Below are 24,308 nucleotides of genomic sequence, written 5' to 3' on the forward strand. Positions count from 1 at the left end.
GAAATTGCACTGCTGGCAACCACTGGCTCGCATCAGCCTCCATTAAAATGCATCATAACATTCCAACTCGCAAATTTGGACGAGTTTCAGGATTATGACTTTTTAGAGTAAATTCCTATTGCCGGATTTCTCTCCCAATAAATGTCAGCAGGTCACATTTGGTCAAATTTAGATGTAAAAAATGCCCGGTAAATAAAATGACATCTCCAGGTTATCTTCTTTTAAATAACACACACATACAGAGATAAACGTAATGCAGGCCTTAGAAATACAGGGGCTTCGCGCGATCATCTTGCAGAGCTGCTTTCCTTCCAGGTCACGGTAAAGTGCGGACTAATGTGGACACCGGTCATTGAATTGTGCAGGAATGTCCTATTTTCAAGTGCAATCACCTTGGCATCTCTCCAGGAATGTACAATCGAGAGCCGTGCAACTTTCAAATGAATCTATTATGTAGATATAATTGCGTAGAGATAGACCCTCTGTGGCTGTAACACTTAAGAGCTTCTAATGGCTGCTATGAAGGTGGGGGCACAGCAATTGGTCACAGAAGCTGCATCAGGAGACACAGGGCAGACGCTGTCCACTATTCCACATCCAACTGCTACTGTAAAATTCATTTTCTCTCCATCTTCATGGGGGTTGTAGTTTTATCGAGTGGTAGCAGGCCCTAACAGCCATCTGAGTGTGTGATAATATTTGTGTATGGAGAATCAGATTCAAAGGTACACACAATATAAGCACATTCGACGTAACTGTAGTGTCGTGGGCTAGGCCCACATGCTACTAAAAATGATGGACACGCACACCAGGTTCTGCTTAGTTAACCGGCCACAAGCACATGCACCTGGGCCCTTTTATTTGCAGGGTCACGTCACTCGTGACGCCTGTGGTGGATGGGTGTGGGGTGCAAGTGTGTCCAGCTCTGTAGGGAGTGGCTCGCAAACTAAGTGTTGGCTTAGACACTAGAGTGTGTCCAGCACGACACTACGGGGCATATTATCAAGGGGGGCGAAGCAATTTTCGCCGCTTTAGCGGCCGTTTTTGGCCGCTAAGCGGCGATAATACTATCGGCCTATTAGCAAGCTGTCGCTAACAGCAGTTAGCGACAGCATGTAGGCGATAGCGAGCGGTTTGGGGCCCGCTTTGCATGTCAGCGATATTTATCGCTAATGACATGCAAAGTGGGTGTACCCAACCTGTTAGCGACTGAAAGCAGTCGCTAACATAGCTATAGCCTATTACCAACACAGGCGTAGCGATGGAAATATTCACGCTAAGCGCGAATATCTCCAAAAACTAACAGCTGCTCAGACCAGTTCTTAAGTTTAAGGCTAACAAAGGTCCTAAACTTTTGTGGATGTAACGCAAAATAATAAGCACAGACTTTAAATAAGGACTGTGTGTCTTTTACTCCAGTGTCCAGCCGGACAAGGAGGTATTTATTTCAAAGCTTTTAGTGAATATATACAGGATTAGGAAGTGGAGCAAGCCACAAATAACTGGGCACAAGCCTGTACCAAGTCAAGGAGAAAAGAAGAGACAATACATGGGGAGAAAGAATAACAGGCAAACAAGTTGGAGAAAAACGGTGGCTTACAATACAATGAAATCTTACGTAAGCTCAAACCGACAGTAACTGCAACACATAGTACGAAATTGAAAGGTAAGCAGTACTGCACAAACTGTCGACGTTACGTTTCGATCCCTGTCTCCAAAATTAAATTGGGATCATCTTCAGGACTACAATGAACATTTTGCCTGATTGCATTTTTAACAAGCCTGTGGGATTTAAACAGGAGGGAGGAAAGGGGAAGAGACGAATTATCTCAAAGGGGAATATTTACATATTTACAGCATGTCAATTACATTTCTCTATGGTGCAAACTTCTCTGAAGTTAAGGAGTGCGGAGGTTGCGGTGCACAGTGCGATCCTATTTATTACAAAAGGGCACAGGTGGCGATGTGCTAATTTTTTGAGGATCGTTGGAACGTGCCGGGGACCATGTGACTGAAGTGCGTGGTCACAGAACTTGTGAAAAAAGTGAAAAGAAGTGAGAGAACTTCTGGGACGGAAAGTAGGCCGGGTGGCGCGTGACTACAGTGCGTAGTAATTGGGATTACGGTGACTAATTACGGCCGGTCGCGAGAGTGGAAAGTGGGCGATTGGCGCTCGAACGGTGACTGTGGATGTGCTACAGTCCGCAGCGAATCGGAATTACCGTGTCTAAATGTGGCCGATCGCAGGAGCGAATGGTGTACTAACCTAAGTGCTTAGCTTAGGTTAGTACACCATTCGCACTGTAGTCACGCGCCACCCGGCCTACTTTCCGGGTCACTTTGCCGCTCTGCACCAGTATAAGCACACTTCAAGCAGAAGTCCCAGAAGTTCTCTCACTTCGTTTCACTTTTTTCACAAGTTCTGTGACCACACACTTCAGTCACATGGTCCCCGGCACGTTCCAACGATCCTCAAAAAATGAGCACATCGCCACCCGTGCCCTTTTGTAATAAATAGGATCGCACTGTGCACCGCAGCCTCCGCACTCCTTAACTTCAGAGAATTTTGCACCATAGAGAAATGTAATTGACATGCTGTAAATATGTAAATATTTCCCTTTGAGATAATTCGTCTCTTCCCCTTTCCTCCCTCCTGTTTAAATCCCACAGGCTTGTTAAAAATGCAATCAGGCAAAATGTTCATTGAAGTCATGAAGATGATCCCAATTTAATTTTGGAGACAGGGATCGAAACGTAACGTCGACAGTTTGTGCAGTACTGCTTACCTTTTAATTTTGTAATATGTGTTGCAGTTACTGTCGGTTTGAGCTTACGTAAGATTTCATTGTATTGTAAGCCACCGTTTTTCTCCAACTTGTTTGCCTATTATTCTTTCTCCCCATGTATTGTCTCTTCTTTTCTCCTTGACTTGGTACAGGCTTGTGCCCAGTTATTTGTGGCTTGCTCCACTTCCTAATCCTGTATATATTCACTAAAAGCTTTGAAATAAATACCTCCTTGTCCGGCTGGACACTGGAGTAAAAGACACACAGTCCTTATTTAAAGTCTGTGCTTATTATTTCGCGTTACATCCACAAAAGCTTAGGACCTTTGTTAGCCTTAAACTTGCCAATTACCCGAGGTCCCTCGCTACCTTTACGGGTCCCCTTGTTTTATATACTAGTACTGACCAGTTCTTAGCCATTATATCCAATTAGAGGTAGATATAATGGCTAAGACCCTGTTAGCGATAATGCGTGAATATCGCTGTATTCTCAGCGATATTTACGGATTTTGCCGCTATCACCGGTAATTTTATCGCTTTTGAGATAAATGTTGCTAATAGCACGTTGTCTCAGCGATAAAATCCCGTGATGCGCAGCGATAAAAAAATTGCCGCTAACCCTACTTAGCGATAAATATCGCTATTTGTTGATAATATGCCCCTACATTCCTCCCAAACTTTATTAAACAAAAAACAAAGTCCAACCTATGGAAATGAACAATACACGTAAGATATCACTCAGTCTCTTAGTCTTCGGAGGCGATCTGCAGGACAACGCTGGACAAGTGCAGCTGGGAGCACCCAGGCATCTCAGCACATGTCCTTAATTTAACCAGCCCGTGCTGGGCATGAATGATGTGTCGACAGAGTCCGGATTCCTTGGCAGCCTGTCGATAGGATCAGTATCCATTGTTGGATGGGCCTGCGTGCTCTGGCAGTGACGCTGTTTTGTGTCAAACAAATTAACATAGTGCAACCCACAGCGTCGGTGGAGTCCCGCTACTGAGTCTTCTCTTGAGGCATCTGGGCAATACCATGATAAGACTTGTCAGGGGCACCTCAGCCTCATGGTGCTTTGCAGGTGCCAGGCTCCACTCTGGTGACAAGTTGCTCCTTGGATGGATTGGGTGATGCACATGGCACTGATTTTGTGGACCTGGACTACAGGTGGTGATGATTCGCCAGGAGTGAGGATGAGTGGAGGGACTTCGCAGCTACATAATTCTGTGTCTTTGCTGAGGCTGTTCTTCACCCGTGGTATCTGCGGACACGAGCAGGGACGCTGTCCGACTTAGACCGCATATGCTCGAGAATTGACGGTCGCACTATGAATCGTTGGGGAGATGCGCGGTTCGCGCTTGCTGCGGCTTATTTTTGGTTCTCCAATTGAGCTGTCTCCAGGGACGTCGCTCAATCTTGGTGGCTGTCTTGTGTCTGCAGGTGCACTCTTGTCTTGTGGTATAAGTCCTTGTTCTTCTCCCCTTGTTGGTCTTTCCAGTGCAACTGTGTTCGTCCAGTTCTTTCGCGGTGACAGGATTGTCACTCTTCTCTTCGCTATTGATGTGGCATCATGCGCATTCTCTACTCCGTGTTGCAGTGGTGGCAGCTTGCCACTTGGGGACGTGCGGCTCACCTCCTACCTGTAATGAACCGGTGTACGACCCAGTCTTATGGTAGTGTCGGGGGCACTCCCTTGATTGTCTCTGGCCCACTGTGGGTGGTACAGGTGCAGTGGAGGAGTAGAGGCTCTCACTCCTGCATTTGGGCCACGCTAGGTCTTTACCCCCTTCTCCTCTATGGGGGAACGCTGGTGGCGCTTGGCATTGCGCCTAGTCTCTATTGTGGGTGCCTATAAAGCAAACTGCTTTCGGTGCAGTAGGTATCCCAGTCTGCTGGAGGTTGGTGTTTCTGCCTTGCTGGGGAAAGGGCTCCTGTAGTGCAGCAGAAATGTGGTTCTGGTCACTTTTGTGGCTGGCCCCTGGCAGCATGCAGTGTCATCAGACGACCTGCAGGGGTGGACAGCCTGCTTTCTCTAGTATTTTTCCTTCCCCATGGTTGCACTCTGTGCACTGCCTCCTCTCTTGTACTGGCATTCCTAGAAGAAATGTCAGTCATCTTAGGGATTGTGGTGGACACACTTGGCATACTGATCCCTCTAGTTGATGGCAGTTGGCCTTCACCACTACTGCACATCCCTGGCACATGATGGTTACTGTGAGCTCTTGCTAGCCGCTAGCCACACCTGGCAAGTGAATGTGAAACACGGGCAAGTCGTACAGAATATCTCCTTGCAGGGCCATAGTATAAGTGATTACTGAATAAAAGGACAAGGTTATATTTGGAGAAGAAAAAAACACATGTTCTTTAAAAAGAAATCTAAGTGGTTGCAACAAAAATAGAGTGGAAGAATGAATGGAGTAATGCAGTGTGGATGGATGTAGAGGACATTGGAGGGGCGATGGAGAGAAGTTTAGAAAGAGAGGGATGGATGGATGAATTGTGCAGAGATAGGTGGCTGGGGAGGAAGAGAAAAGAAGGAATGGATGGATGCAAGGATGAATGGATGGAGAGGGCGGTCGAGAGATGAAGGAGAGAAGTATGGAAAGAGAGGGATGAATGGGTGAGTTATGCAGAGATGGGTGGCTGGGGAGGAGGCTGGATTGAGAGATGGACAGATGGACAAAAGTGTGGATGGTAGATGGATGGAGAAAGGATGGAAGTATGAATAAAAAGATGAAGATGGAAAAAGAAAGGAGGTAATCTGGACAGATGGATAGCGAGAAGGAAGGATGGAAAATAGACAAAAAGGAAGGAAGATAGACGGGATGGTAAGAAGGAAGGATGTGTGCAAATTAATGCGGAGAGAAAGAAGGATGAGTGGATGGAAAATACAAAGATGGATGCATGGATAGATGGATGGCTGGGTAATTGGATGGATGGAAAAAGTACAGCACGGATGAAAAAGGGGAAGGAAATCAAGATGAAAAAAGAAAGCAGGATGGAGAGACGCGATGAAAGAAATGTAAGAATTTGAAATTTCCCTCAGCAGAGACAATCTCCTGAACAGCTTCAGCATTCGCTTGCCTCACCCCTTCGCTCACAGCTGTTTGGCAAATGGCTCAAAGTGGGGTGATGTAGGCAAAGCTTTTTGTATCTGAAGGACATGGCGAGCTTATACATTCAAAGTTGATGCTTGGGAGATAATTAAAGCTCTAGTTAAGACCCCGACAGCCAGCCACTGGTATTTCCTTGATGCCAGAAAGCACTTTCTCCTTCAGATGTTATTTTAACTGCTTATATGGAAGCAATCCTTTGTCTCTAGCAGGGTTCTCCAAAGTGGGTCCTGGAGGGCCGGATTCATGCCAGGTTTTTAAGATACCTACATTTATCTAAATGGGGATATTCTAAAGAACTGCCATCGACCGGCCCTCCTGGACCGGCTTTGGAGAACCCTGGTCTATATTGGAACTGCCTAGATACAATCATTTGTCTTCACTAGTGCTTTATAAAGCCGGGCTTGTTAGACCGACATCAAACATGTGGGCTATCTTAACTTCTCAGGAGGCCTCTGGTACCCGAGCAGTAGTTCTGGTGTCTGCATGCTCTGCCTTACCCGGAGGGATATCTCTGCTGTCTGGGGCAGAGACCTATCTGTAATGTACTATCTGCGACCAGATACTGTAACATCTTTATAACTTTCACCTTCAACATAGATTTACAGGCATTATATATGCATGCAAACCTATTTGGAAGGTGCAGAATGGAAAAATGTAAAGAAACGCAGTAGAAGGTAGAAGTGAAGAAAGGATTTGTATAGAACTTGTAAAATGACAAGTGATGTCCAATTTCATGCTCAGAATATTGCATATAAATCCTATGATTACCAACAAATGTGTGGTAACTTTGTGCAGAGAATGCACCAGTTTGAGACCATGTTAATTTTGTTTTTGCTTTAGGGAGCCCCTCTCGCCCCTTTCCCCCACCATTACTCATGTAGAGTTTTGCTCACACATGTAATGTATCCTTAAGGACATTTTATGTTTTTGCATGAATTGATAATTGGGAATTTGTGAAGTCAAAATTATTTCATCATTTGCTTATTGCTATCCACCCATGCAAATGAGGAGAACGCCCACTTTGCTCAGACACAAGCTCTGTGCCTACGCAATGCCCGTCACAAGGGGCAGTACAGACAACTGTAGCCCCTTATGTCATTATAAAGTGGCCAGTAACTAAATAGACATCCAAATTCTTCCAGTACTCTAGGGGCAATGTTCATCTACCTCTTGTTCCCCTTCTGTTCAGAGTTAGTAGGAACCTCCCAATACCCTTGGGATTTCTGATCCTTCTCATCCTCTGAATCCACCTTTTTTGTTTTCCAGGAGGAACACAGGCAGCTGAACAACATGCTGGGCTTCCAGGTGTACTCCATGCTATGTGTGCCCGTCATCAGCAGGGCCACCACGCAGGTGGTGGCGCTGGCCTGTGCCTTCAACAAGGAGGGAGGACAGTAAGTGAGTTCATTATTCTCTCTGCACTGCTCACCCCAGGGTCTGGACTGCTGGATGCACAAAGCACATAGGATTGTCTGATGCACCATCACATAAAGCAGCCTTCTAGATTGTCTGATGCACCATCACACAAAGCAGACTTCTAGAGTGTCTGTGGCATCATCACACAGAGCAGACTTCTAGAGTGTCTGTGGCAACATCACACAGAGCAGACTTCTAGAATGTCTGCGGCACCATCACACAAAGCAGCCTTTAGAGGGTCTGCGACATAATCACACAGAGCAGCCTTCTAGAGTGTCTGCGGCATCCTCACACAAAGCAGCCTTCTAGAGTGTCTGCGGCACCATCACACAAAGTAGCCTTCTAGAGTGTCTGCGGCACCATCACACAAAGCTACCTTCTAGAATGTCTGCGGCATCCTCACACAAAGCAGCCTTCTAGAGTGTCTATGGCATTATCTCACAAAGCAGCCTTCTAGAGTGCCTGCGGCATCATCAAACAAAGCAGCCTTCTAGAGTGCCTGCGGCACCATCACACAAAGCAGCCTTTAGAGGGTCTGCGACATAATCACACAGAGCAGCCTTCTAGAGTGTCTGCGGCATCCTCACACAAAGCAGCCTTCTAGAGTGCCTGCGGCATCATCAAACAAAGCAGCCTTCTAGAATGCCTGCGGCATCATCACACAAAGCAGCCTTTAGAGGGTCTGCGACGACATAATCACACAGAGAAGCCTTCTAGAGTGTCTGCGGCATCCTCACACAAAGCAGCCTTCTAGAGTGTCTGCGGCACCATCACACAAAGTAGCCTTCTAGAGTGTCTGCGGCACCATCACACAAAGCAGCCTTCTAGAGTGTCTATGGCATTATCTCACAAAGCAGCCTTCTAGAGTGCCTGCGGCATCATCAAACAAAGCAGCCTTCTAGAGTGCCTGCGGCACCATCACACAAAGCAGCCTTTAGAGGGTCTGCGACATAATCACACAGAGCAGCCTTCTAGAGTGTCTGCGGCATCCTCACACAAAGCAGCCTTCTAGAGTGTCTGCGGCACCATCACACAAAGCAGCCTTCTAGAGTGTCTGCGGCACCATCACACAAAGCTACCTTCTAGAATGTCTGCGGCATCCTCACACAAAGCAGCCTTCTAGAGAGTCTGTGGCATTATCTCACAAAGCAGCCTTCTAGAGTGCCTGCGGCATCATCAAACAAAGCAGCCTTCTAGAGTGCCTGCGGCACCATCACACAAAGCAGCCTTTAGAGGGTCTGCGACATAATCACACAGAGCAGCCTTCTAGAGTGTCTGCGGCATCCTCACACAAAGCAGCCTTCTAGAGTGTCTGCGGCACCATCACACAAAGCTACCTTCTAGAATGTCTGCGGCATCCTCACACAAAGCAGCCTTCTAGAGTGTCTATGGCATTATCTCACAAAGCAGCCTTCTAGAGTGCCTGCGGCATCATCAAACAAAGCAGCCTTCTAGAGTGCCTGCGGCACCATCACACAAAGCAGCCTTTAGAGGGTCTGCGACATAATCACACAGAGCAGCCTTCTAGAGTGTCTGCGGCATCCTCACACAAAGCAGCCTTCTAGAGTGTCTGCGGCACCATCACACAAAGCAGCCTTCTAGAGTGTCTGCGGCACCATCACACAAAGCTACCTTCTAGAATGTCTGCGGCATCCTCACACAAAGCAGCCTTCTAGAGAGTCTGTGGCATTATCTCACAAAGCAGCCTTCTAGAGTGCCTGTGGCATCATCAAACAAAGCAGCCTTCTATAGTGCCTGCGGCACCATCACACAAAGCAGCCTTTAGAGGGTCTGCGACATAATCACACAGAGCAGCCTTCTAGAGTGTCTGCGGCATCATCACACAGAGCAGCCTTCTAGAGTGTCTATGGCATTATCTCACAAAGCAGCCTTCTAGAGTGTCTGCGGCATCCTCACACAGAGCAGCCTTCTAGAGTGTCTATGGCATTATCTCACAAAGCAGCCTTCTAGAGGGCCTGCGGCATCATCAAACAAAGCAGCCTTCTAGAGTGCCTGCGGCACCATCACACAAACCAGCCTTTAGAGGGTCTGCGACATAATCACACAGAGCAGCCTTCTAGAGTGTCTGCGGCATCCTCACACAAAGCAGCCTTCTAGAGTGTCTGCGGCACCATCACACAAAGTAGCCTTCTAGAGTGTCTGCGGCACCATCACACAAAGCTACCTTCTAGAATGTCTGCGGCATCCTCACACAAAGCAGCCTTCTAGAGAGTCTGTGGCATTATCTCACAAAGCAGCCTTCTAGAGTGCCTGCGGCATCATCAAACAAAGCAGCCTTCTAGAGTGCCTGCGGCATCATCACACAAAGCAGCCTTTTAGAGTGTCCGCGGCATCATCACACAAAGCAGCCTTCTAGAGTGCCTGCGGCATCCTCACACAAAGCAGCCTTCTAGAGTGTCTGTGGCATCATCACACAAAGCAGCCTTCTAGAGTGCCTGCGGCATCCTCACACAAAGCAGCCTTCTAGAGTGCCTGCGGCATCATCAAACAAAGCAGCCTTCTAGAGTGCCTGCAGCATCATCACACAAAGCAGCCTTTAGAGGGTCTGCGATGACATAATCACACAGAGAAGCCTTCTAGAGTGTCTGCGGCATCCTCACACAAAGCAGCCTTCTAGAGTGTCTGCGGCACCATCACACAAAGTAGCCTTCTAGAGTGTCTGCGGCACCATCACACAAAGCAGCCTTCTAGAGTGTCTATGGCATTATCTCACAAAGCAGCCTTCTAGAGTGCCTGCGGCATCATCAAACAAAGCAGCCTTCTAGAGTGCCTGCGGCACCATCACACAAAGCAGCCTTTAGAGGGTCTGCTACATAATCACACAGAGCAGCCTTCTAGAGTGTCTGCGGCATCCTCACACAAAGCAGCCTTCTAGAGTGTCTGCGGCACCATCACACAAAGCAGCCTTCTAGAGTGTCTGCGGCACCATCACACAAAGCTACCTTCTAGAATGTCTGCGGCATCCTCACACAAAGCAGCCTTCTAGAGAGTCTGTGGCATTATCTCACAAAGCAGCCTTCTAGAGTGCCTGCGGCATCATCAAACAAAGCAGCCTTCTAGAGTGCCTGCGGCACCATCACACAAAGCAGCCTTTAGAGGGTCTGCGACATAATCACACAGAGCAGCCTTCTAGAGTGTCTGCGGCATCCTCACACAAAGCAGCCTTCTAGAGTGTCTGCGGCACCATCACACAAAGCTACCTTCTAGAATGTCTGCGGCATCCTCACACAAAGCAGCCTTCTAGAGTGTCTATGGCATTATCTCACAAAGCAGCCTTCTAGAGTGCCTGCGGCATCATCAAACAAAGCAGCCTTCTAGAGTGCCTGCGGCACCATCACACAAAGCAGCCTTTAGAGGGTCTGCGACATAATCACACAGAGCAGCCTTCTAGAGTGTCTGCGGCATCCTCACACAAAGCAGCCTTCTAGAGTGTCTGCAGCACCATCACACAAAGCAGCCTTCTAGAGTGTCTGCGGCACCATCACACAAAGCTACCTTCTAGAATGTCTGCGGCATCCTCACACAAAGCAGCCTTCTAGAGAGTCTGTGGCATTATCTCACAAAGCAGCCTTCTAGAGTGCCTGCGGCATCATCAAACAAAGCAGCCTTCTATAGTGCCTGCGGCACCATCACACAAAGCAGCCTTTAGAGGGTCTGCGACATAATCACACAGAGCAGCCTTCTAGAGTGTCTGCGGCATCCTCACACAAAGCAGCCTTCTAGAGTGTCTGCGGCACCATCACACAAAGCTACCTTCTAGAATGTCTGCGGCATCCTCACACAAAGCAGCCTTCTAGAGTGTCTATGGCATTATCTCACAAAGCAGCCTTCTAGAGGGCCTGCGGCATCATCAAACAAAGCAGCCTTCTAGAGTGCCTGCGGCATCATCACACAAAGCAGCCTTTAGAGGGTCTGCGACATAATCACACAGAGCAGCCTTCTAGAGTGTCTATGGCATTATCTCACAAAGCAGCCTTCTAGAGTGTCTGCGGCATCCTCACACAGAGCAGCCTTCTAGAGTGTCTATGGCATTATCTCACAAAGCAGCCTTCTAGAGGGCCTGCGGCATCATCAAACAAGGCAGCCTTCTAGAGTGCCTGCGGCACCATCACACAAACCAGCCTTTAGAGGGTCTGCGACATAATCACACAGAGCAGCCTTCTAGAGTGTCTGCGGCATCCTCACACAAAGCAGCCTTCTAGAGTGTCTGCGGCACCATCACACAAAGTAGCCTTCTAGAGTGTCTGCGGCACCATCACACAAAGCTACCTTCTAGAATGTCTGCGGCATCCTCACACAAAGCAGCCTTCTAGAGAGTCTGTGGCATTATCTCACAAAGCAGCCTTCTAGAGTGCCTGCGGCATCATCAAACAAAGCAGCCTTCTAGAGTGCCTGCGGCATCATCACACAAAGCAGCCTTCTAGAGTGCCTGCGGCATCATCACACAAAGCAGCCTTTTAGAGTGTCCGCGGCATCATCACACAAAGCAGCCTTCTAGAGTGCCTGCGGCATCATCACACAAAGCAGCCTTTTAGAGTGTCCGCGGCATCATCACACAAAGCAGCCTTCTGGAGCATAGGCCTCCAATGCTCTTTAGAGTGCTGAGAGAGCCTGCTCCATCCAATCCTGCTGCTGCTCTTACAGTGCTTAATTTGTAAATAAAATAAGTGCCAGGGCTCTCGTCAGGAGGCCACTGCAGCTTGCACCACACTTTTCCCTGCTATGCAGCCAATGATTGTAGCAACACAACTACTAATCCTCACACTCCTACAAGTGTGACAATTTGGACTATTTCAGACCCCCAAAGCTATTAGAATGGCTTTGGCTGCAGGTAAAACTCATTTTGTTAATAAATATGGTAATAATAATTCGCCGTTGTTGTGGTCGTCTCTAAATTAGCTAGACAGCGCCACCTTGTGGCAGGCTGTCACAAGCTCCAGTGCTGACAATTAAGTGCCGGTGCCAAGCACTGGAAATCACTGGCTCAAATTGAGCACTGTGCTGTGATGCTGATTAATAGCATGAGAGCAGCGCCAGGATTGGTTAGAGGAGATGGCTGGGCCAACTCCGGGATGAAGCGAGTACTTGCAGCAAGATGAGTATGTTTTTTTTAAATGTATTTCATGTGTTTTATGCCCTAAATCACCAACATACATTTCATTACCGTTCTAAAGTTAAACATTTCAATTTTAAAATGATAATGTAATGCATGTCGGCATGAATTAGTCTATATATTTTTCATCCATTTACCCGCCCCCTCCATAGCTGGCATCCACCACTGATCTTATGTCGGATTTCTGTGAACAGCTGGCACAGCTCTAATTTCCAAGGAATGTATTGTGGAATTAGAAAAGTAAGGCTGGAATTCTATGTTCGAAGCAATGCATTGTGGAAGAGGAGAAGTAATGCTTGGATTCTATATTCGAAGCAATTCATTGTGGAAGAGGAGAAGTAATGCTGGGATTCTATATTCGAAGCAATGCATTGTGGAAGAGGAGAAGTAATGCTGAGATTCTATATCCGAAGCAATGCATTGTGGAAGAGGAGAAGTAATGCTGGGACTCTATATTCGAAGCAATGCATTGTGGAAGAGGAGAAGTAATGCTGGGACTCTATATTCGAAGCAATTCATTGTGGAAGAGGAGAAGTAATGCTGGGATTCTATATTCGAAGCAATGCATTGTGGAAGAGGAGAAGTAATGCTGAGATTCTATATCCGAAGCAATGCATTGTGGAAGAGGAGAAGTAATGCTGGGACTCTATATTCGAAGCAATGCATTGTGGAAGAGAAGTAATGCTCGGAAACTATATTCCAAGCAATGCATTGTGGAAGAGAAGTAATGCTGGGATTCTATATTCGAAGCAATGCATTGTGGAAGAAGAGAAGTAATGATGGGATTCTATATTCGAAGCAATGCATTGTGGAAGAGAAGTAATGCTGGGATTCTATATTCGAAGCAATGCATTGTGGAAGAGGAGAAGTAATGCTGGGATTCTATATTCGAAGCAATGCATTTCGGAAGAGGAGAAGTAATGCTGAGATTCTATATTCCAAGCAATGCATTGTGGAAGAGGAGAAGTAATGCTGGGATTCTATATTCGAAGCAATGCATTTCGGAAGAGGAGAACTAATGCTGAGATTCTTTGATCAAAGGAAGGAATTGTGAAATAAGAGAAATAACACTAGAACTCTGAAATACAATGTGGAAGAAAAGAAGAAATGCTAGGGTTCTATATTCGAAGCAATGCATTGTGGAAGAGGAGAAGTAATGCTGGGATTCTATATTCCAAGCAATGCATTGTGGAAGAGGAGAAGTAATGCTGGGATTCTATATTCGAAGCAATGCATTGTGAAAGAGGAGAAGTAATGCTGAGATTCTATATTCGAAGCAATGCATTGTGGAAGAGGAGAAGTAATGCTGAGATTCTTTGATCAAAGAAAGGAATTGTGAAATAAGAGAAATAACACTAGAACTCTGAAATGCAATGTGGAAGAAGAGAAGTAATGCTGGGATTCTATATTCTTTGGAATGCATTATGGAATAGGAGATGTGATGCTGAAATTCTAGTTACCATAGTGTGTACTGTGGAATGGCAGAGGTAATGCTGGAATTCTAGGTTCCCTGGTGTATCTTGTAGAAAGAGTAAACTATGATCAGACTTATATGTTCACATCCATTGAACATATGAGAAGTAATGTTCTAATCATGTGTTCAATGTTGTGCATTGTGGAATAATAGAAGTTATGCTGGAATTCATTTTGGCATGAAATGCATTGTACAGTGGACACAAACCTTGGTTGGATGTGGACAGCTCAGCTTCCCAGTTTGCGGACTGAGGGAGTCTGTAACTCACTGTGTCAGAAACCCTAACAGGGGTTACCCGTCTATAACACCCTGAAAAGTCCAAAGGCTTGACACTCTCCTGCATATGCTGCACTCTTAACAGCTTACTGTTCCGAATGTGAGGAGGCGTCTGCTCCTGCAGCAGCTCGCGCATGTCTGCTCCTACAACAGCTCGTGCATGTCTACTCCTGCAACAGCTCGTGCATGTCTACTCCTGCAACAGCTCGTGCATGTCTACTCCTGCAACAGCTCGTGCATGTCTGGTCCTGCAGAAACTCATGCAGTCTGATCCTGCAGCAGCTCCTGCAGTCTGCTCCTGCAGCAGCTCATAATTTCTGCTCCAGCAAGAGCTTGTGCATGTCTGCTTCTGCAACAGTTCATGCATCTCTGCTCCTACAGCAGCTCATAATGTCCGCTCCCGCAGCAGTTCATATCTGTCTGCTCCTGCAGCAGCTCATACATGTCTGCTCCTGCAGCAGCTCAGGCATGTCTGCTCCTGCAGCAGCTCATGAATGTCTGCTCCAGCAGCAGCTTGTGTATGTCTGCTCCTGCAGCAGCTCATGCATGTCTACTCCTGCAGCAGCTCGTGCATGTCTGCTCCTGCAACAGCTCGTGCATGTCTGCTCCTACAACAGCTCGTGCATGTCTACTCCTGCAACAGCTCGGGCATGTCTACTCCTGCAACAGCTCGGGCATGTCTGGTCCTGCAGCAGCTCATGCAGTCTGCTCCTGTAGTAGCTCATAATTTCTGCTCCAGCAAGAGCTTGTGCATGTCTGCTTCTGCAACAGTTCATGCATCTGTGCTCCTACAGCAGCTCATAATGTCTGCTCCCGCAGCAGTTCATATCTGTCTGCTCCTGCAGCTGCTCATACATGTCTGCTCCTGCAGCAGCTCAGGCATGTCTGCTCCTGCAGCAGCTCAGGCATGTCTGCTCCTGCAGCAGCTCATGAATGTCTGCTCCAGCAGCAGCTCAGGCATGTCTGCTCCTGCAGCAGCTCAGGCATGTCTGCTCCTGCAGCAGCTCAGGCATGTCTGCTCCTGCAGCTGCTCATACATTTCTGCACCTGCAGCAGCTCAGACATGTCTGCTCCTGCAGCAGCTCAGGCATGTCTGCTCCTGCAGCAGCTCATGAATGTCTGCTCCAGCAGCAGCTCAGGCATGTCTGCTCCTGCAGCAGCTCAGGCATGTCTACTCCTGCAGCAGCTTGTGTATGTCTGCTCCTGCAGCAGCTCATGCATCTCTGCTCCTGCAGCAGCTCACGCATCACTGCTCCTACAGCAGCTCATGCATGTCTGCTCCTGCAGCAGCTCATAATGTCCACTCCCGCAGCAGTTCATATCTGTCTGCTCCTGCAGCAGCTCATATTTGTCTGCTCCTGCAGCAGCTCATACATGTCTGCTCCTGCAGCAGCTCATACATGTCTGCTCCTGCAGCAGCTCATACATGTCTGCTCCTGCAGCAGCTCATACATGTCTGCTTCTGCAGCAGCTCAGGCATGTCTGCTCCTGCAGCAGCTCATGAATGTCTGCTCCAGCAGCAGCTTGTGTATGTCTACTCCTGCAGCAGCTCATGCATCTCTGCTCCTGCAGCAGTTCATGCATGTCTGCTGCTGCAGCAGCTCATGCATCGCTGCTCCTGCAGCATCTCATGCATCTCTGCTCCTGCAGCAGATCATGCATCACTGCTCCTGCAGCAGCTCATGCTTCTCTGCTCCTGCAGCAGCTCACCCTTCTCTGCTCCTGCAGTAGCTCACACATTTGCTTCTGCAGCTGTTCATGCATGTTTCCTCTTGCGGCAGGTCATGCATCTCTGCTCTTGCAGGAGCTCACACATCTCTGCTCTTGCAGCAGTTCATTCATGTCTGTTCCTACAACAGCTCATAATGCTTGCTCTTGCATCTCTGCTCCTGCAGCAGCTTCTGGATGTCTGCTCCTGCAGCAGCGCATGCATCTCTTGTCCTGCAGCAGCTCATGCAGCTCTACTTCTGCAGCAGCTCACGCAGATCTGCTCTTACAGCAGCTCATTCATCTCTGCTCCTGCAGCAGCTCATGAATCTCTGCCCCTGCAGCAGTTCATGCAGGTCTGTTCCTGCAGCAGCATGTTTTCTCATGCATGTCTGTTCCTGCAGCAGCTAATACATCTCTGCTCCTGCAGCAGCTCACGCATCACTGCTCCTGCAGCAGTTCATGCATCACTGCTCCTGCAGCAGTTCATGCATGTCTGCTCCTGCACCAGCTCATACATCTTTGCTCCTGCAGCAGCTCACGCATCACTGCTCCTGCAGCAGTTCATGCATGTCTGTTCCTGCAGCAGCTCATAATGTTTGCTCATGCATGTCTGCTCCTGCACCAGCTTGTTTGCTCATGCATGGCTGCTCCTGCAGCAGCTTGCGCATCACTGCTCCTGCAGCAGTTCATGCATGTCTTCCTCTGATCCAAGGACAGGTCGCTTCTCAGCCCTGACATTTTGCCCCACAGGCGCTCAAGACCTATCTAGCAGGGCCCCTGTCACCTTCTAGGACCCCCTCTCGAAAGTCTGCTAGGAGGACAGCCCACCCCTGAATACCCATGCAAACAAACGTAGAGGGTCTTAAAATTCTAAGGAATTTTAGGTGCTATCAATCTGATATGTTTTTAAAACTTAATTTGTCAGTTCCTTTTAAGGCACCAAAAAGTCGCAAAGAAGGAATAATTGATTATGTGGAACTTCTAAGACCAAAAGTAGGCCCCCTGCTCCTTTGGTCTCTCACCCTCAGCACTTCTTGGTTCGCTGCGGAGGGTGACATCTTTATACAGTGGAGCCTGCAGCATATATCATAGGAACCAATCACCTTCAAGGACACTCGTTAGCCGTGTCCCATAATCAATTGTCCGGATTGGTCTGATCCACGAGGACAGGACACCCAATCGTTGCACCCTTTCAAGGTCCGCCGCTTCCGACGCAAATGAACAGCATCTTCCAAGTCAAAGCCGCTCTCCGAGGGCGGTGAAATATGTCCTCGCTTCGTCCTTTTCCTGGATAGATGGTCTCACTATTGATTTTAATTTCGGAGTACATTAAGGACAGAGGCTCGGAGGTTCCAAGCACAAGGGTTCACTCCGCGTTAATGAATTCGATCACTTGCTCTATCGCTCCAGAGCCCGGGATATATATATATATATATATATATATATATATATATATATATATATATATATATATATATATATATATATATATATATATATATATATATATATATATATATATATATATATATATATATATATATATATATATATATTCACTGAAAAAACCATAGGTTTCACACCAGTTATAGTTAGGGATTAGCATTTAAAAAACCTATTAAATTCACTGAAAAAACCATAGGTTTCACACCAGTTATAGTTAGCTGGAAATTTTACTGACATAAAACCATTGAAATTCCACGTTATAGTTAGTTGGACTCACTATAACTTGCGCGTGTAATGCACTGCTGATGACATCACATATTACATCACTCATGACATGGTCAGTGACATCACTCATGACATATATAGCCCAATGTAGCCCAATATATATTTTTTCAAAGTTAATTTTCGTAAAAACCACTGGAGCACATATCTTGAGACATAGCAAAGGCACATCGGGCTACCAGTCCCTACAATTTTGCCAAGTTTGGTGCAAATCCATTCAGCCGTTCGGGCTAAAAGTGAGTTCGACCGCCCTATGGAAATTAACATGGGGAAAACACGTTTTGGGACCCCCCTTTTATCTCGGCCCCCGCTTGACGAATCCCCCCCAAACTCTCAGGGAAGGACCGGAGCGGAGCGGGCCACCTACTTTGAGAAATTCGTGAATATTCGTCCACCGGCGCCAAAGTTATTCCCAATAGAATGTTGCGGATTTCCTATGGAAAGTAGATCCTAACTATAACTACCTACTGGCGACTGCCAGTAGGTAATATATATATATATATATATATATATATATATATATATATATATATATATAAAAACCCAATGCAAGGGCTTTCTTCTTCTTCTTATGAGAGTAAGAAGAAGAAGAAAGCCCTTGCATTGGGTTTTTACCCATGCATGAAATGCAAAGCCTGCAGAAATTCCCACAAAGTAAAAGAGTATGAGGTACCGGGAAGGGGTCAAAAGAAACAAATCTCTAAACTGTTAAACTGTAATTCAGAGTTTACGGTTTATTGTCTGATATGCCCATGTGGAAAGAAATATGTGGGTAGTACCATAAAACAGACCAAGTTGAGGGTACTCGAGCACATGAGGGCCATCAACTTGAAAGATCAGGCGTACCCAGTGGCTCGCCACTATGAAAAAGAACACCAAAGCAATAACAACTTGCTATCCTTTTTCATACTAGATCAGCTGGTGAGGACAGAAAGAGGAGGAGACTGGGATAGGAAGTTAAGAACGTTGGAGTCTCGCTACATTATTATGTTGCAGACCAAGAACCCGATAGGCCTGAACAACGAAGAGGAGATGTGGGCGCACCTATAGAAATAGTTAAGAACCCCCGTACTGATCACTCACTTATGATTGATTTTCAGAAATTATGACACTGCATGCTGCCCCCACCATCCCATGAAAAGGTATCCCTCTAGGACAATGGAGTTAATGATTAGCCCATCCAGGGCAGAATAAAAATTAGGATACCCTGAGGCACAATGTTTGAATTGTTTTCTGACGCATTCTGAATTAAGAATGCGTGAGTAAGCCCATTCAGGGCTGGATAGAAGAGACAATATCCCATTACTAGGCAAGGTAATATAGGCAAACATACAGCAGATATGGACAACGATCAATACTAATAAATGGTCGAATAAAAGATGCAACCCATAGAAATTAAAGAAAACGCGCTGTATAAAAAAATGCAACTCTAGATAATGAGGTTAAATCCTTAGCAGAATACTAGATTGTAAATGGTGATTTAACCATTCAAAGATGGCTGCCAAACGCGAATGAATTTGTGTGCCTCTTTTATGTTTATTATTTTAACATGTGATGTTTTGAATGTTAACTTTATTTAAACGCAAAAAATGGCTCTGTTAACGAGCACTGACGAAGGCGGAAACGCCGAAACGCGTTTGCTTGTTGACTGGGTGTGCGCGCAGGAAATAAACTAAAAAGCGGAGACCGAGAAACTGGGCTGGAGTGTCCTTATTTGCGGAGCAGTTCACAGATGGAAACTGTGTGTTGGAAATATATATATATATATGTATATATATATATATATATATATATATACATATATATGTGTGTGCGTGCACGTGTGTGTGTGTGTGTGTGCTCAGCAAATGAAGACATTTGCAGTGCTGGCACAACATTATAAAGTATGCAAAAAAGTGATGGATGGATAGCTTGGATTAATCTCACCCACTGGTAATTACTCGGGCCACATCCCAACCCACCGTTATTCTGCACACCATGCCTCCTCAGTTTGGACCCAGCCATATGCAAATCAGTCTTGACTCTGCTCCAATAGGAACAGTCCAGCCCGAACCGCCGGACCAGATCCTCCCTGAACCAGAACACAAGCAACCCAGGACCATCCACCACTGTTTTTTATACTTATTGGCCCAACATTGTAGGCTGGAGTTTATGTCCTCCCGCGGGACACAGATACTCTGTCTTGTGAATTTTCTTCCATTTCCTCCTGCTGTTATTTTTTAGAGTATGACTGACTGTGTTGACTCTTTAGAAGTGTGTGTGGCACGTGGGCATAAATGTGTGCATCAGAGATGGGCTGGACATCGATTCACGACAATGGAAGCAGAAGCGACATGAAATCACAGGGTTGATTAGTGTTTCTGTCACTGTCTTTGCGGCCTGAGACTAGGGGAAGCAAAGGCTGAGGCAAGGGTTGGTACCTCTGGCGACCCCTAATACAAGAGAAGAGATTTAGGGCCAGATGTATGTAATCCAAATTTACTGATTCTAAAATACCGAATTTTACCGATTCGGTATTTTAGAATCGGTAAATGCTATGTAGAAAAAAATTCGGTAAGTATTACTGAAACGGTACGATTCAGTATTTACCGAATCTATATTTACCTATTTGGTAATTCCCATTCATTCCTATGGGCCTGGAGGCCCATGGGAATGAATGGGAATTACCGAATCGGAACATATTCAAGGGTGTCAGGGTGTAACATTGACACCCTATTGCACCCCTGAATAGTGCATGGGTGCACATGTGGCACACATACATGCCTTAAGGGCATGTATGTCTGCCACATCGCACTGTTGGAAAAGCAAAAAATTGCTTTTTCAAAGGTTTTCGTTATTTACCACCAACTTGTAGTTGGTGGTAAATTACGAATCCTTAACTGAGGAATGCACTCACTTGAGTGCTCCCTACATTACAGATTCGGTAATTTACCGATTCAGTATTTTAAGGAATCAGTAATTTACTGATTCCTTAAATTACAGATTCGGTAAATTACCGAATCCGTAAATTTGGCCACCTATATCTGAAAAGCCTAATACCGGTCGGTAACGGCCGAAATTCGGAAATTTCGGCCGTTACCGACCGGTATTGGGCTACCTACATCTGGCCCTTAGTGTGTATGTGTTGTGTGATATATGTCTGAATGCAAAAACATAGAACCGACCGAGAGGCACACAAATACTGACCAGGTGGCATGCTTTGTGAAGCGCAGGATTTCAGTTTTCATGTTTTAAGCCAAGCCCTAAATTATTTAGACCCCGCCTCTTGGAAAGGTTTCCTAGTTACTTTTCTTTGCTGATGCCCCTTTTAGAGACTCCCTACCCTTTTTCATCCTTCTAAAGCACAAGCTGCATGGGATGATGATCGCCGTGACCCGATCGACGCACAGCACTGGAGCTACACGCCGCTCACGTCTCGTGCTGCGCTTGCACAGTTGGGATACAATGATTAAGCAGCTGAGGTCGGCTCTTAAAGTATGTGACAGTGCACCACATTATGTGACATTGTGCCACAAAAAGATGGCGCATTGTTAGCAGTCCCGGCTCCAGGAATTTTTATTTGGTTGGGCCAGGGGTGCATTTGGGTGGGCCACTGTGCGCCCAATGTGTCGCTTCTTGTGGTAACCTACACAACCTAGATTACATCATATCTACTTGCAACCAGTCACCATGATACAACATATCGATTTTGTGTGTATACAGAGCATGTGGAGAGTTATTTGAAAGTAAGAGCAATATCTGGACCTAAGTGCAAACCCTCAAATTCCAACAGGCCAGGTTTCAACATAAGTACTTCCAGGCCAGATTATCCACTTTTCTACAATCCCTCTCTTACAGCTGACCTTGGGCCCCAGCCCCATATCAGCCACCATCCTGCTCCACTTTCATTATTCCCGTAAAAAACATTACTAAAATCTCCTTAAGAAAACAAAAACAAAAAAGTCCATGACAGTGCCGGCTTTAGCGAAACTCTTTTTTGGCACCCCACCAATGACCTCTTTCTTCACATATACAATTACTACCACCCTCCAACAGTGCCCTCATCTCTCCGTAGCCCTGCTCTCATATTTGTTGTATAGCGCTACTATCAGTGTAGGGTTTCACAGTACTTTACATCACGCACACATTATACAGAGACAATGAATAATATAAGTATGTAAATCAGCCGATAGGGAATGTCACATAAGCCAATGAGGATACAAGGTATAGAAACACATGTCATCCATACTGGTGGGCAGTATATTTTCAGAAGGTTTGGGCTGGAGAAGCACAAACTCAGGATTTAAAGCATACCCCAGTGGTTTGGGATTGGCTTTACTAATAAAAATGTATTTTGGCCCAAACTCTTTTTAGCAACATTAAAATAAAGAAAGACTGGTGAAGTTCTAACTATATAGCAACACAACAAAGTGAAGTTCTAACTATACCATTCATGATTGTATGCAGCTCTTTGATGGCAGTTCATAGGCCACTGTCCTGTGTTAGGATCATAACTTCTGAACTGCAAGTAACAAAATAATCTCTGTGACAAGGGTAGTAACCCACTGAGCTATCCACATTACATACATCTTATCTGCATTTCAAAACTACCAACAGACAAAGGATTGCTCTCCAGCAGGATCATTAATCACCAGTTACCTGGACATTTTTATTGTTGTCTTGCATCCATGGCCATGGTAAAGAAAGAACTATGTAAATGAAGCAAACACAAAGTATGTGCCTTGCTGGGCCTGTGCAGATTTTAAAAATAAGAACAAATAGTAACACATTCTCTTACCTACTCAGTTAGTCAAACTTTGTGTCACAGCCTGATCTGATAAGCTGTTGCAGGGTTCAGGAAAGGTGAATAAGGATAAAAAAAACTCTTTTCTCCAGCACTGAATATACAGCAGGATGGAAGTTTCTCAGTGCCAAATAAAGAATGTTACCCCTTTGCCATGCCCACACTGTGCCTGCACAACACAGCCCACCTTCTAAAAGGAGATGTGTGATTGGGGGTGCCTGTGAGAAAGAGCCCAGGCCCATCACACAACTCCCAGAAAGGAAGAAAAACAACATTCGGAGGAAAGTTTTAAATTAAAGATGCAATTTTCTATTAGCCTTCATGTCCTCTATGCGAGGGCCAAGGCTATTGTTTGGGTGGGCCTGGCCCACCTGGCCCACCTGCTAGAACCGGGCCTGATTGTTAGTGCGCTGTCTGAGGGCAGCCCTTTGGAGAAAACAGAAGGGGGTCCCATGAACCCCCAAAATATCTCCCTGCAGGGGGGTGCAATCCCTCACAGCATCCGCCTGTAGGGGGATCTTTGCCCCTTCTTTAAAGCGCTGGTGGCAACAGCATACACAGCGAAAGGTGGAGTGGCATGGACGCCACTTGCCACTTGCACCGCCAGTGCGTCACTTTTAATATGAGAAAAAGTGACATACTGGCGGCACAAGGGGCTTGTAAATTTGCCCCTGAATGTGCTGGTGTCAGAGAAGCCAGGAGTTCGTGACTGCCTAGGGGCAGCACATTCATGGTAATCAGTGCTCGAGTCGGGGTACCACGCGGTGGACGGCGTCCCCCCACTTATTTTATGCCGTCCCCCCTGCCAAACAGCTGGACTTCACTCTTTGGCCTCTCTGGGACGAGGAGCTCGGCACCTTTCGTGATGTCACTTCCTGTCGTGACGTCACTTCCGGTGACAGCTTCCCCCCACTTTTTTTTTTACGACCTGTGCCCTGATGGTAATTGGACACACTGTCCTGGACCACGCCATACGCACTTTTTAAAAGGCGTGCCTGGCGCTGCCTGTTCTGCAGACGGGCCACATATACAAGCGCTTCCGTATGATGTCACAGGGGTGAAAAAACTGCATTTAATTTTTAACTGCTACAACAAAATGCTGTGAATATTCACAGTTCAAATTGTGTATCCATGCTACACAATTATTTAATGTAAGAAATCCATACAACTATTGAAGAGGAGAAAAAGGAACATAGAACCGGGTAATGGGTAATTACTGTTTTGTGAATACCAGCAAAAAATAGACCCCACTATAATTTGTGTTTTTGTCTGGAATATCAAAGCATAGAATGATGACTTAAAATTAAATATGGAATGACTGATATATTGCAAAATCATATCCATAGCAGCTGCATATCTGGGGAATTACAGCTCAGGAACTGAAGCTTGAAATTGGTTATGTACTCATAATTACTTCCTTCGCAAGAACAAGAACTCCAGAGTTTGGAATATATTAATATATTGGTTCTGATTTCTTTAGCAGTGACAAAGACGTGCATTTCTGGCTCTTTAATGAATAAAAGAAGGCATACAGATTTCCTTAATCATTTAAATTATTTTGGCTGCTCTGAACACTATAAATGTGAGAGGTCGCTCTAACTGTAACTCACACTACTGCCCCCTGTTGGAGAAAAGCATGATTGCATTCTCCTTCCTTGTCCACTAGGTAATGCTAAGAAATACTCTTTTAGTATTGACAGAGGCACTGGACTCTATAAGAAACAGGTATGTGTATCACATTGTGCATAACGCAGTGCGATACATCAGACCAGACACCAGGAAACTCAAGCTTGAGAAGATGCGCTCATGACTTCTGGGAGAGCAGGCTGCCGGTGGAGCAGATTAACTGGGACCGAATGCCATCAATAGTGACATGAATGTGCCAA

The 24,308-nt window shown here is 46.1% G+C and overlaps 1 protein-coding gene across 1 annotated transcript in view; it reads left to right on the forward strand.

The window, feature by feature from the left end:
• The window catches only part of PDE2A (phosphodiesterase 2A), a 1,077,000-nt gene that overhangs the window by 934,124 nt on the left and 118,568 nt on the right, over positions 1–24,308 (forward strand). Inside the window, exon 12 of the mRNA XM_086933797.1 lies at positions 7,168–7,295. Within this exon, the coding sequence (XP_086789923.1) occupies positions 7,168–7,295 (128 nt within the window). The remainder of the gene's footprint in view (positions 1–7,167; positions 7,296–24,308) is intronic.

Source organism: Lissotriton vulgaris, chromosome 8 (assembly GCF_964263255.1).
Source record: "Lissotriton vulgaris chromosome 8, aLisVul1.2, whole genome shotgun sequence".
Lineage (NCBI taxonomy): Eukaryota > Metazoa > Chordata > Amphibia > Caudata > Salamandridae > Lissotriton > Lissotriton vulgaris.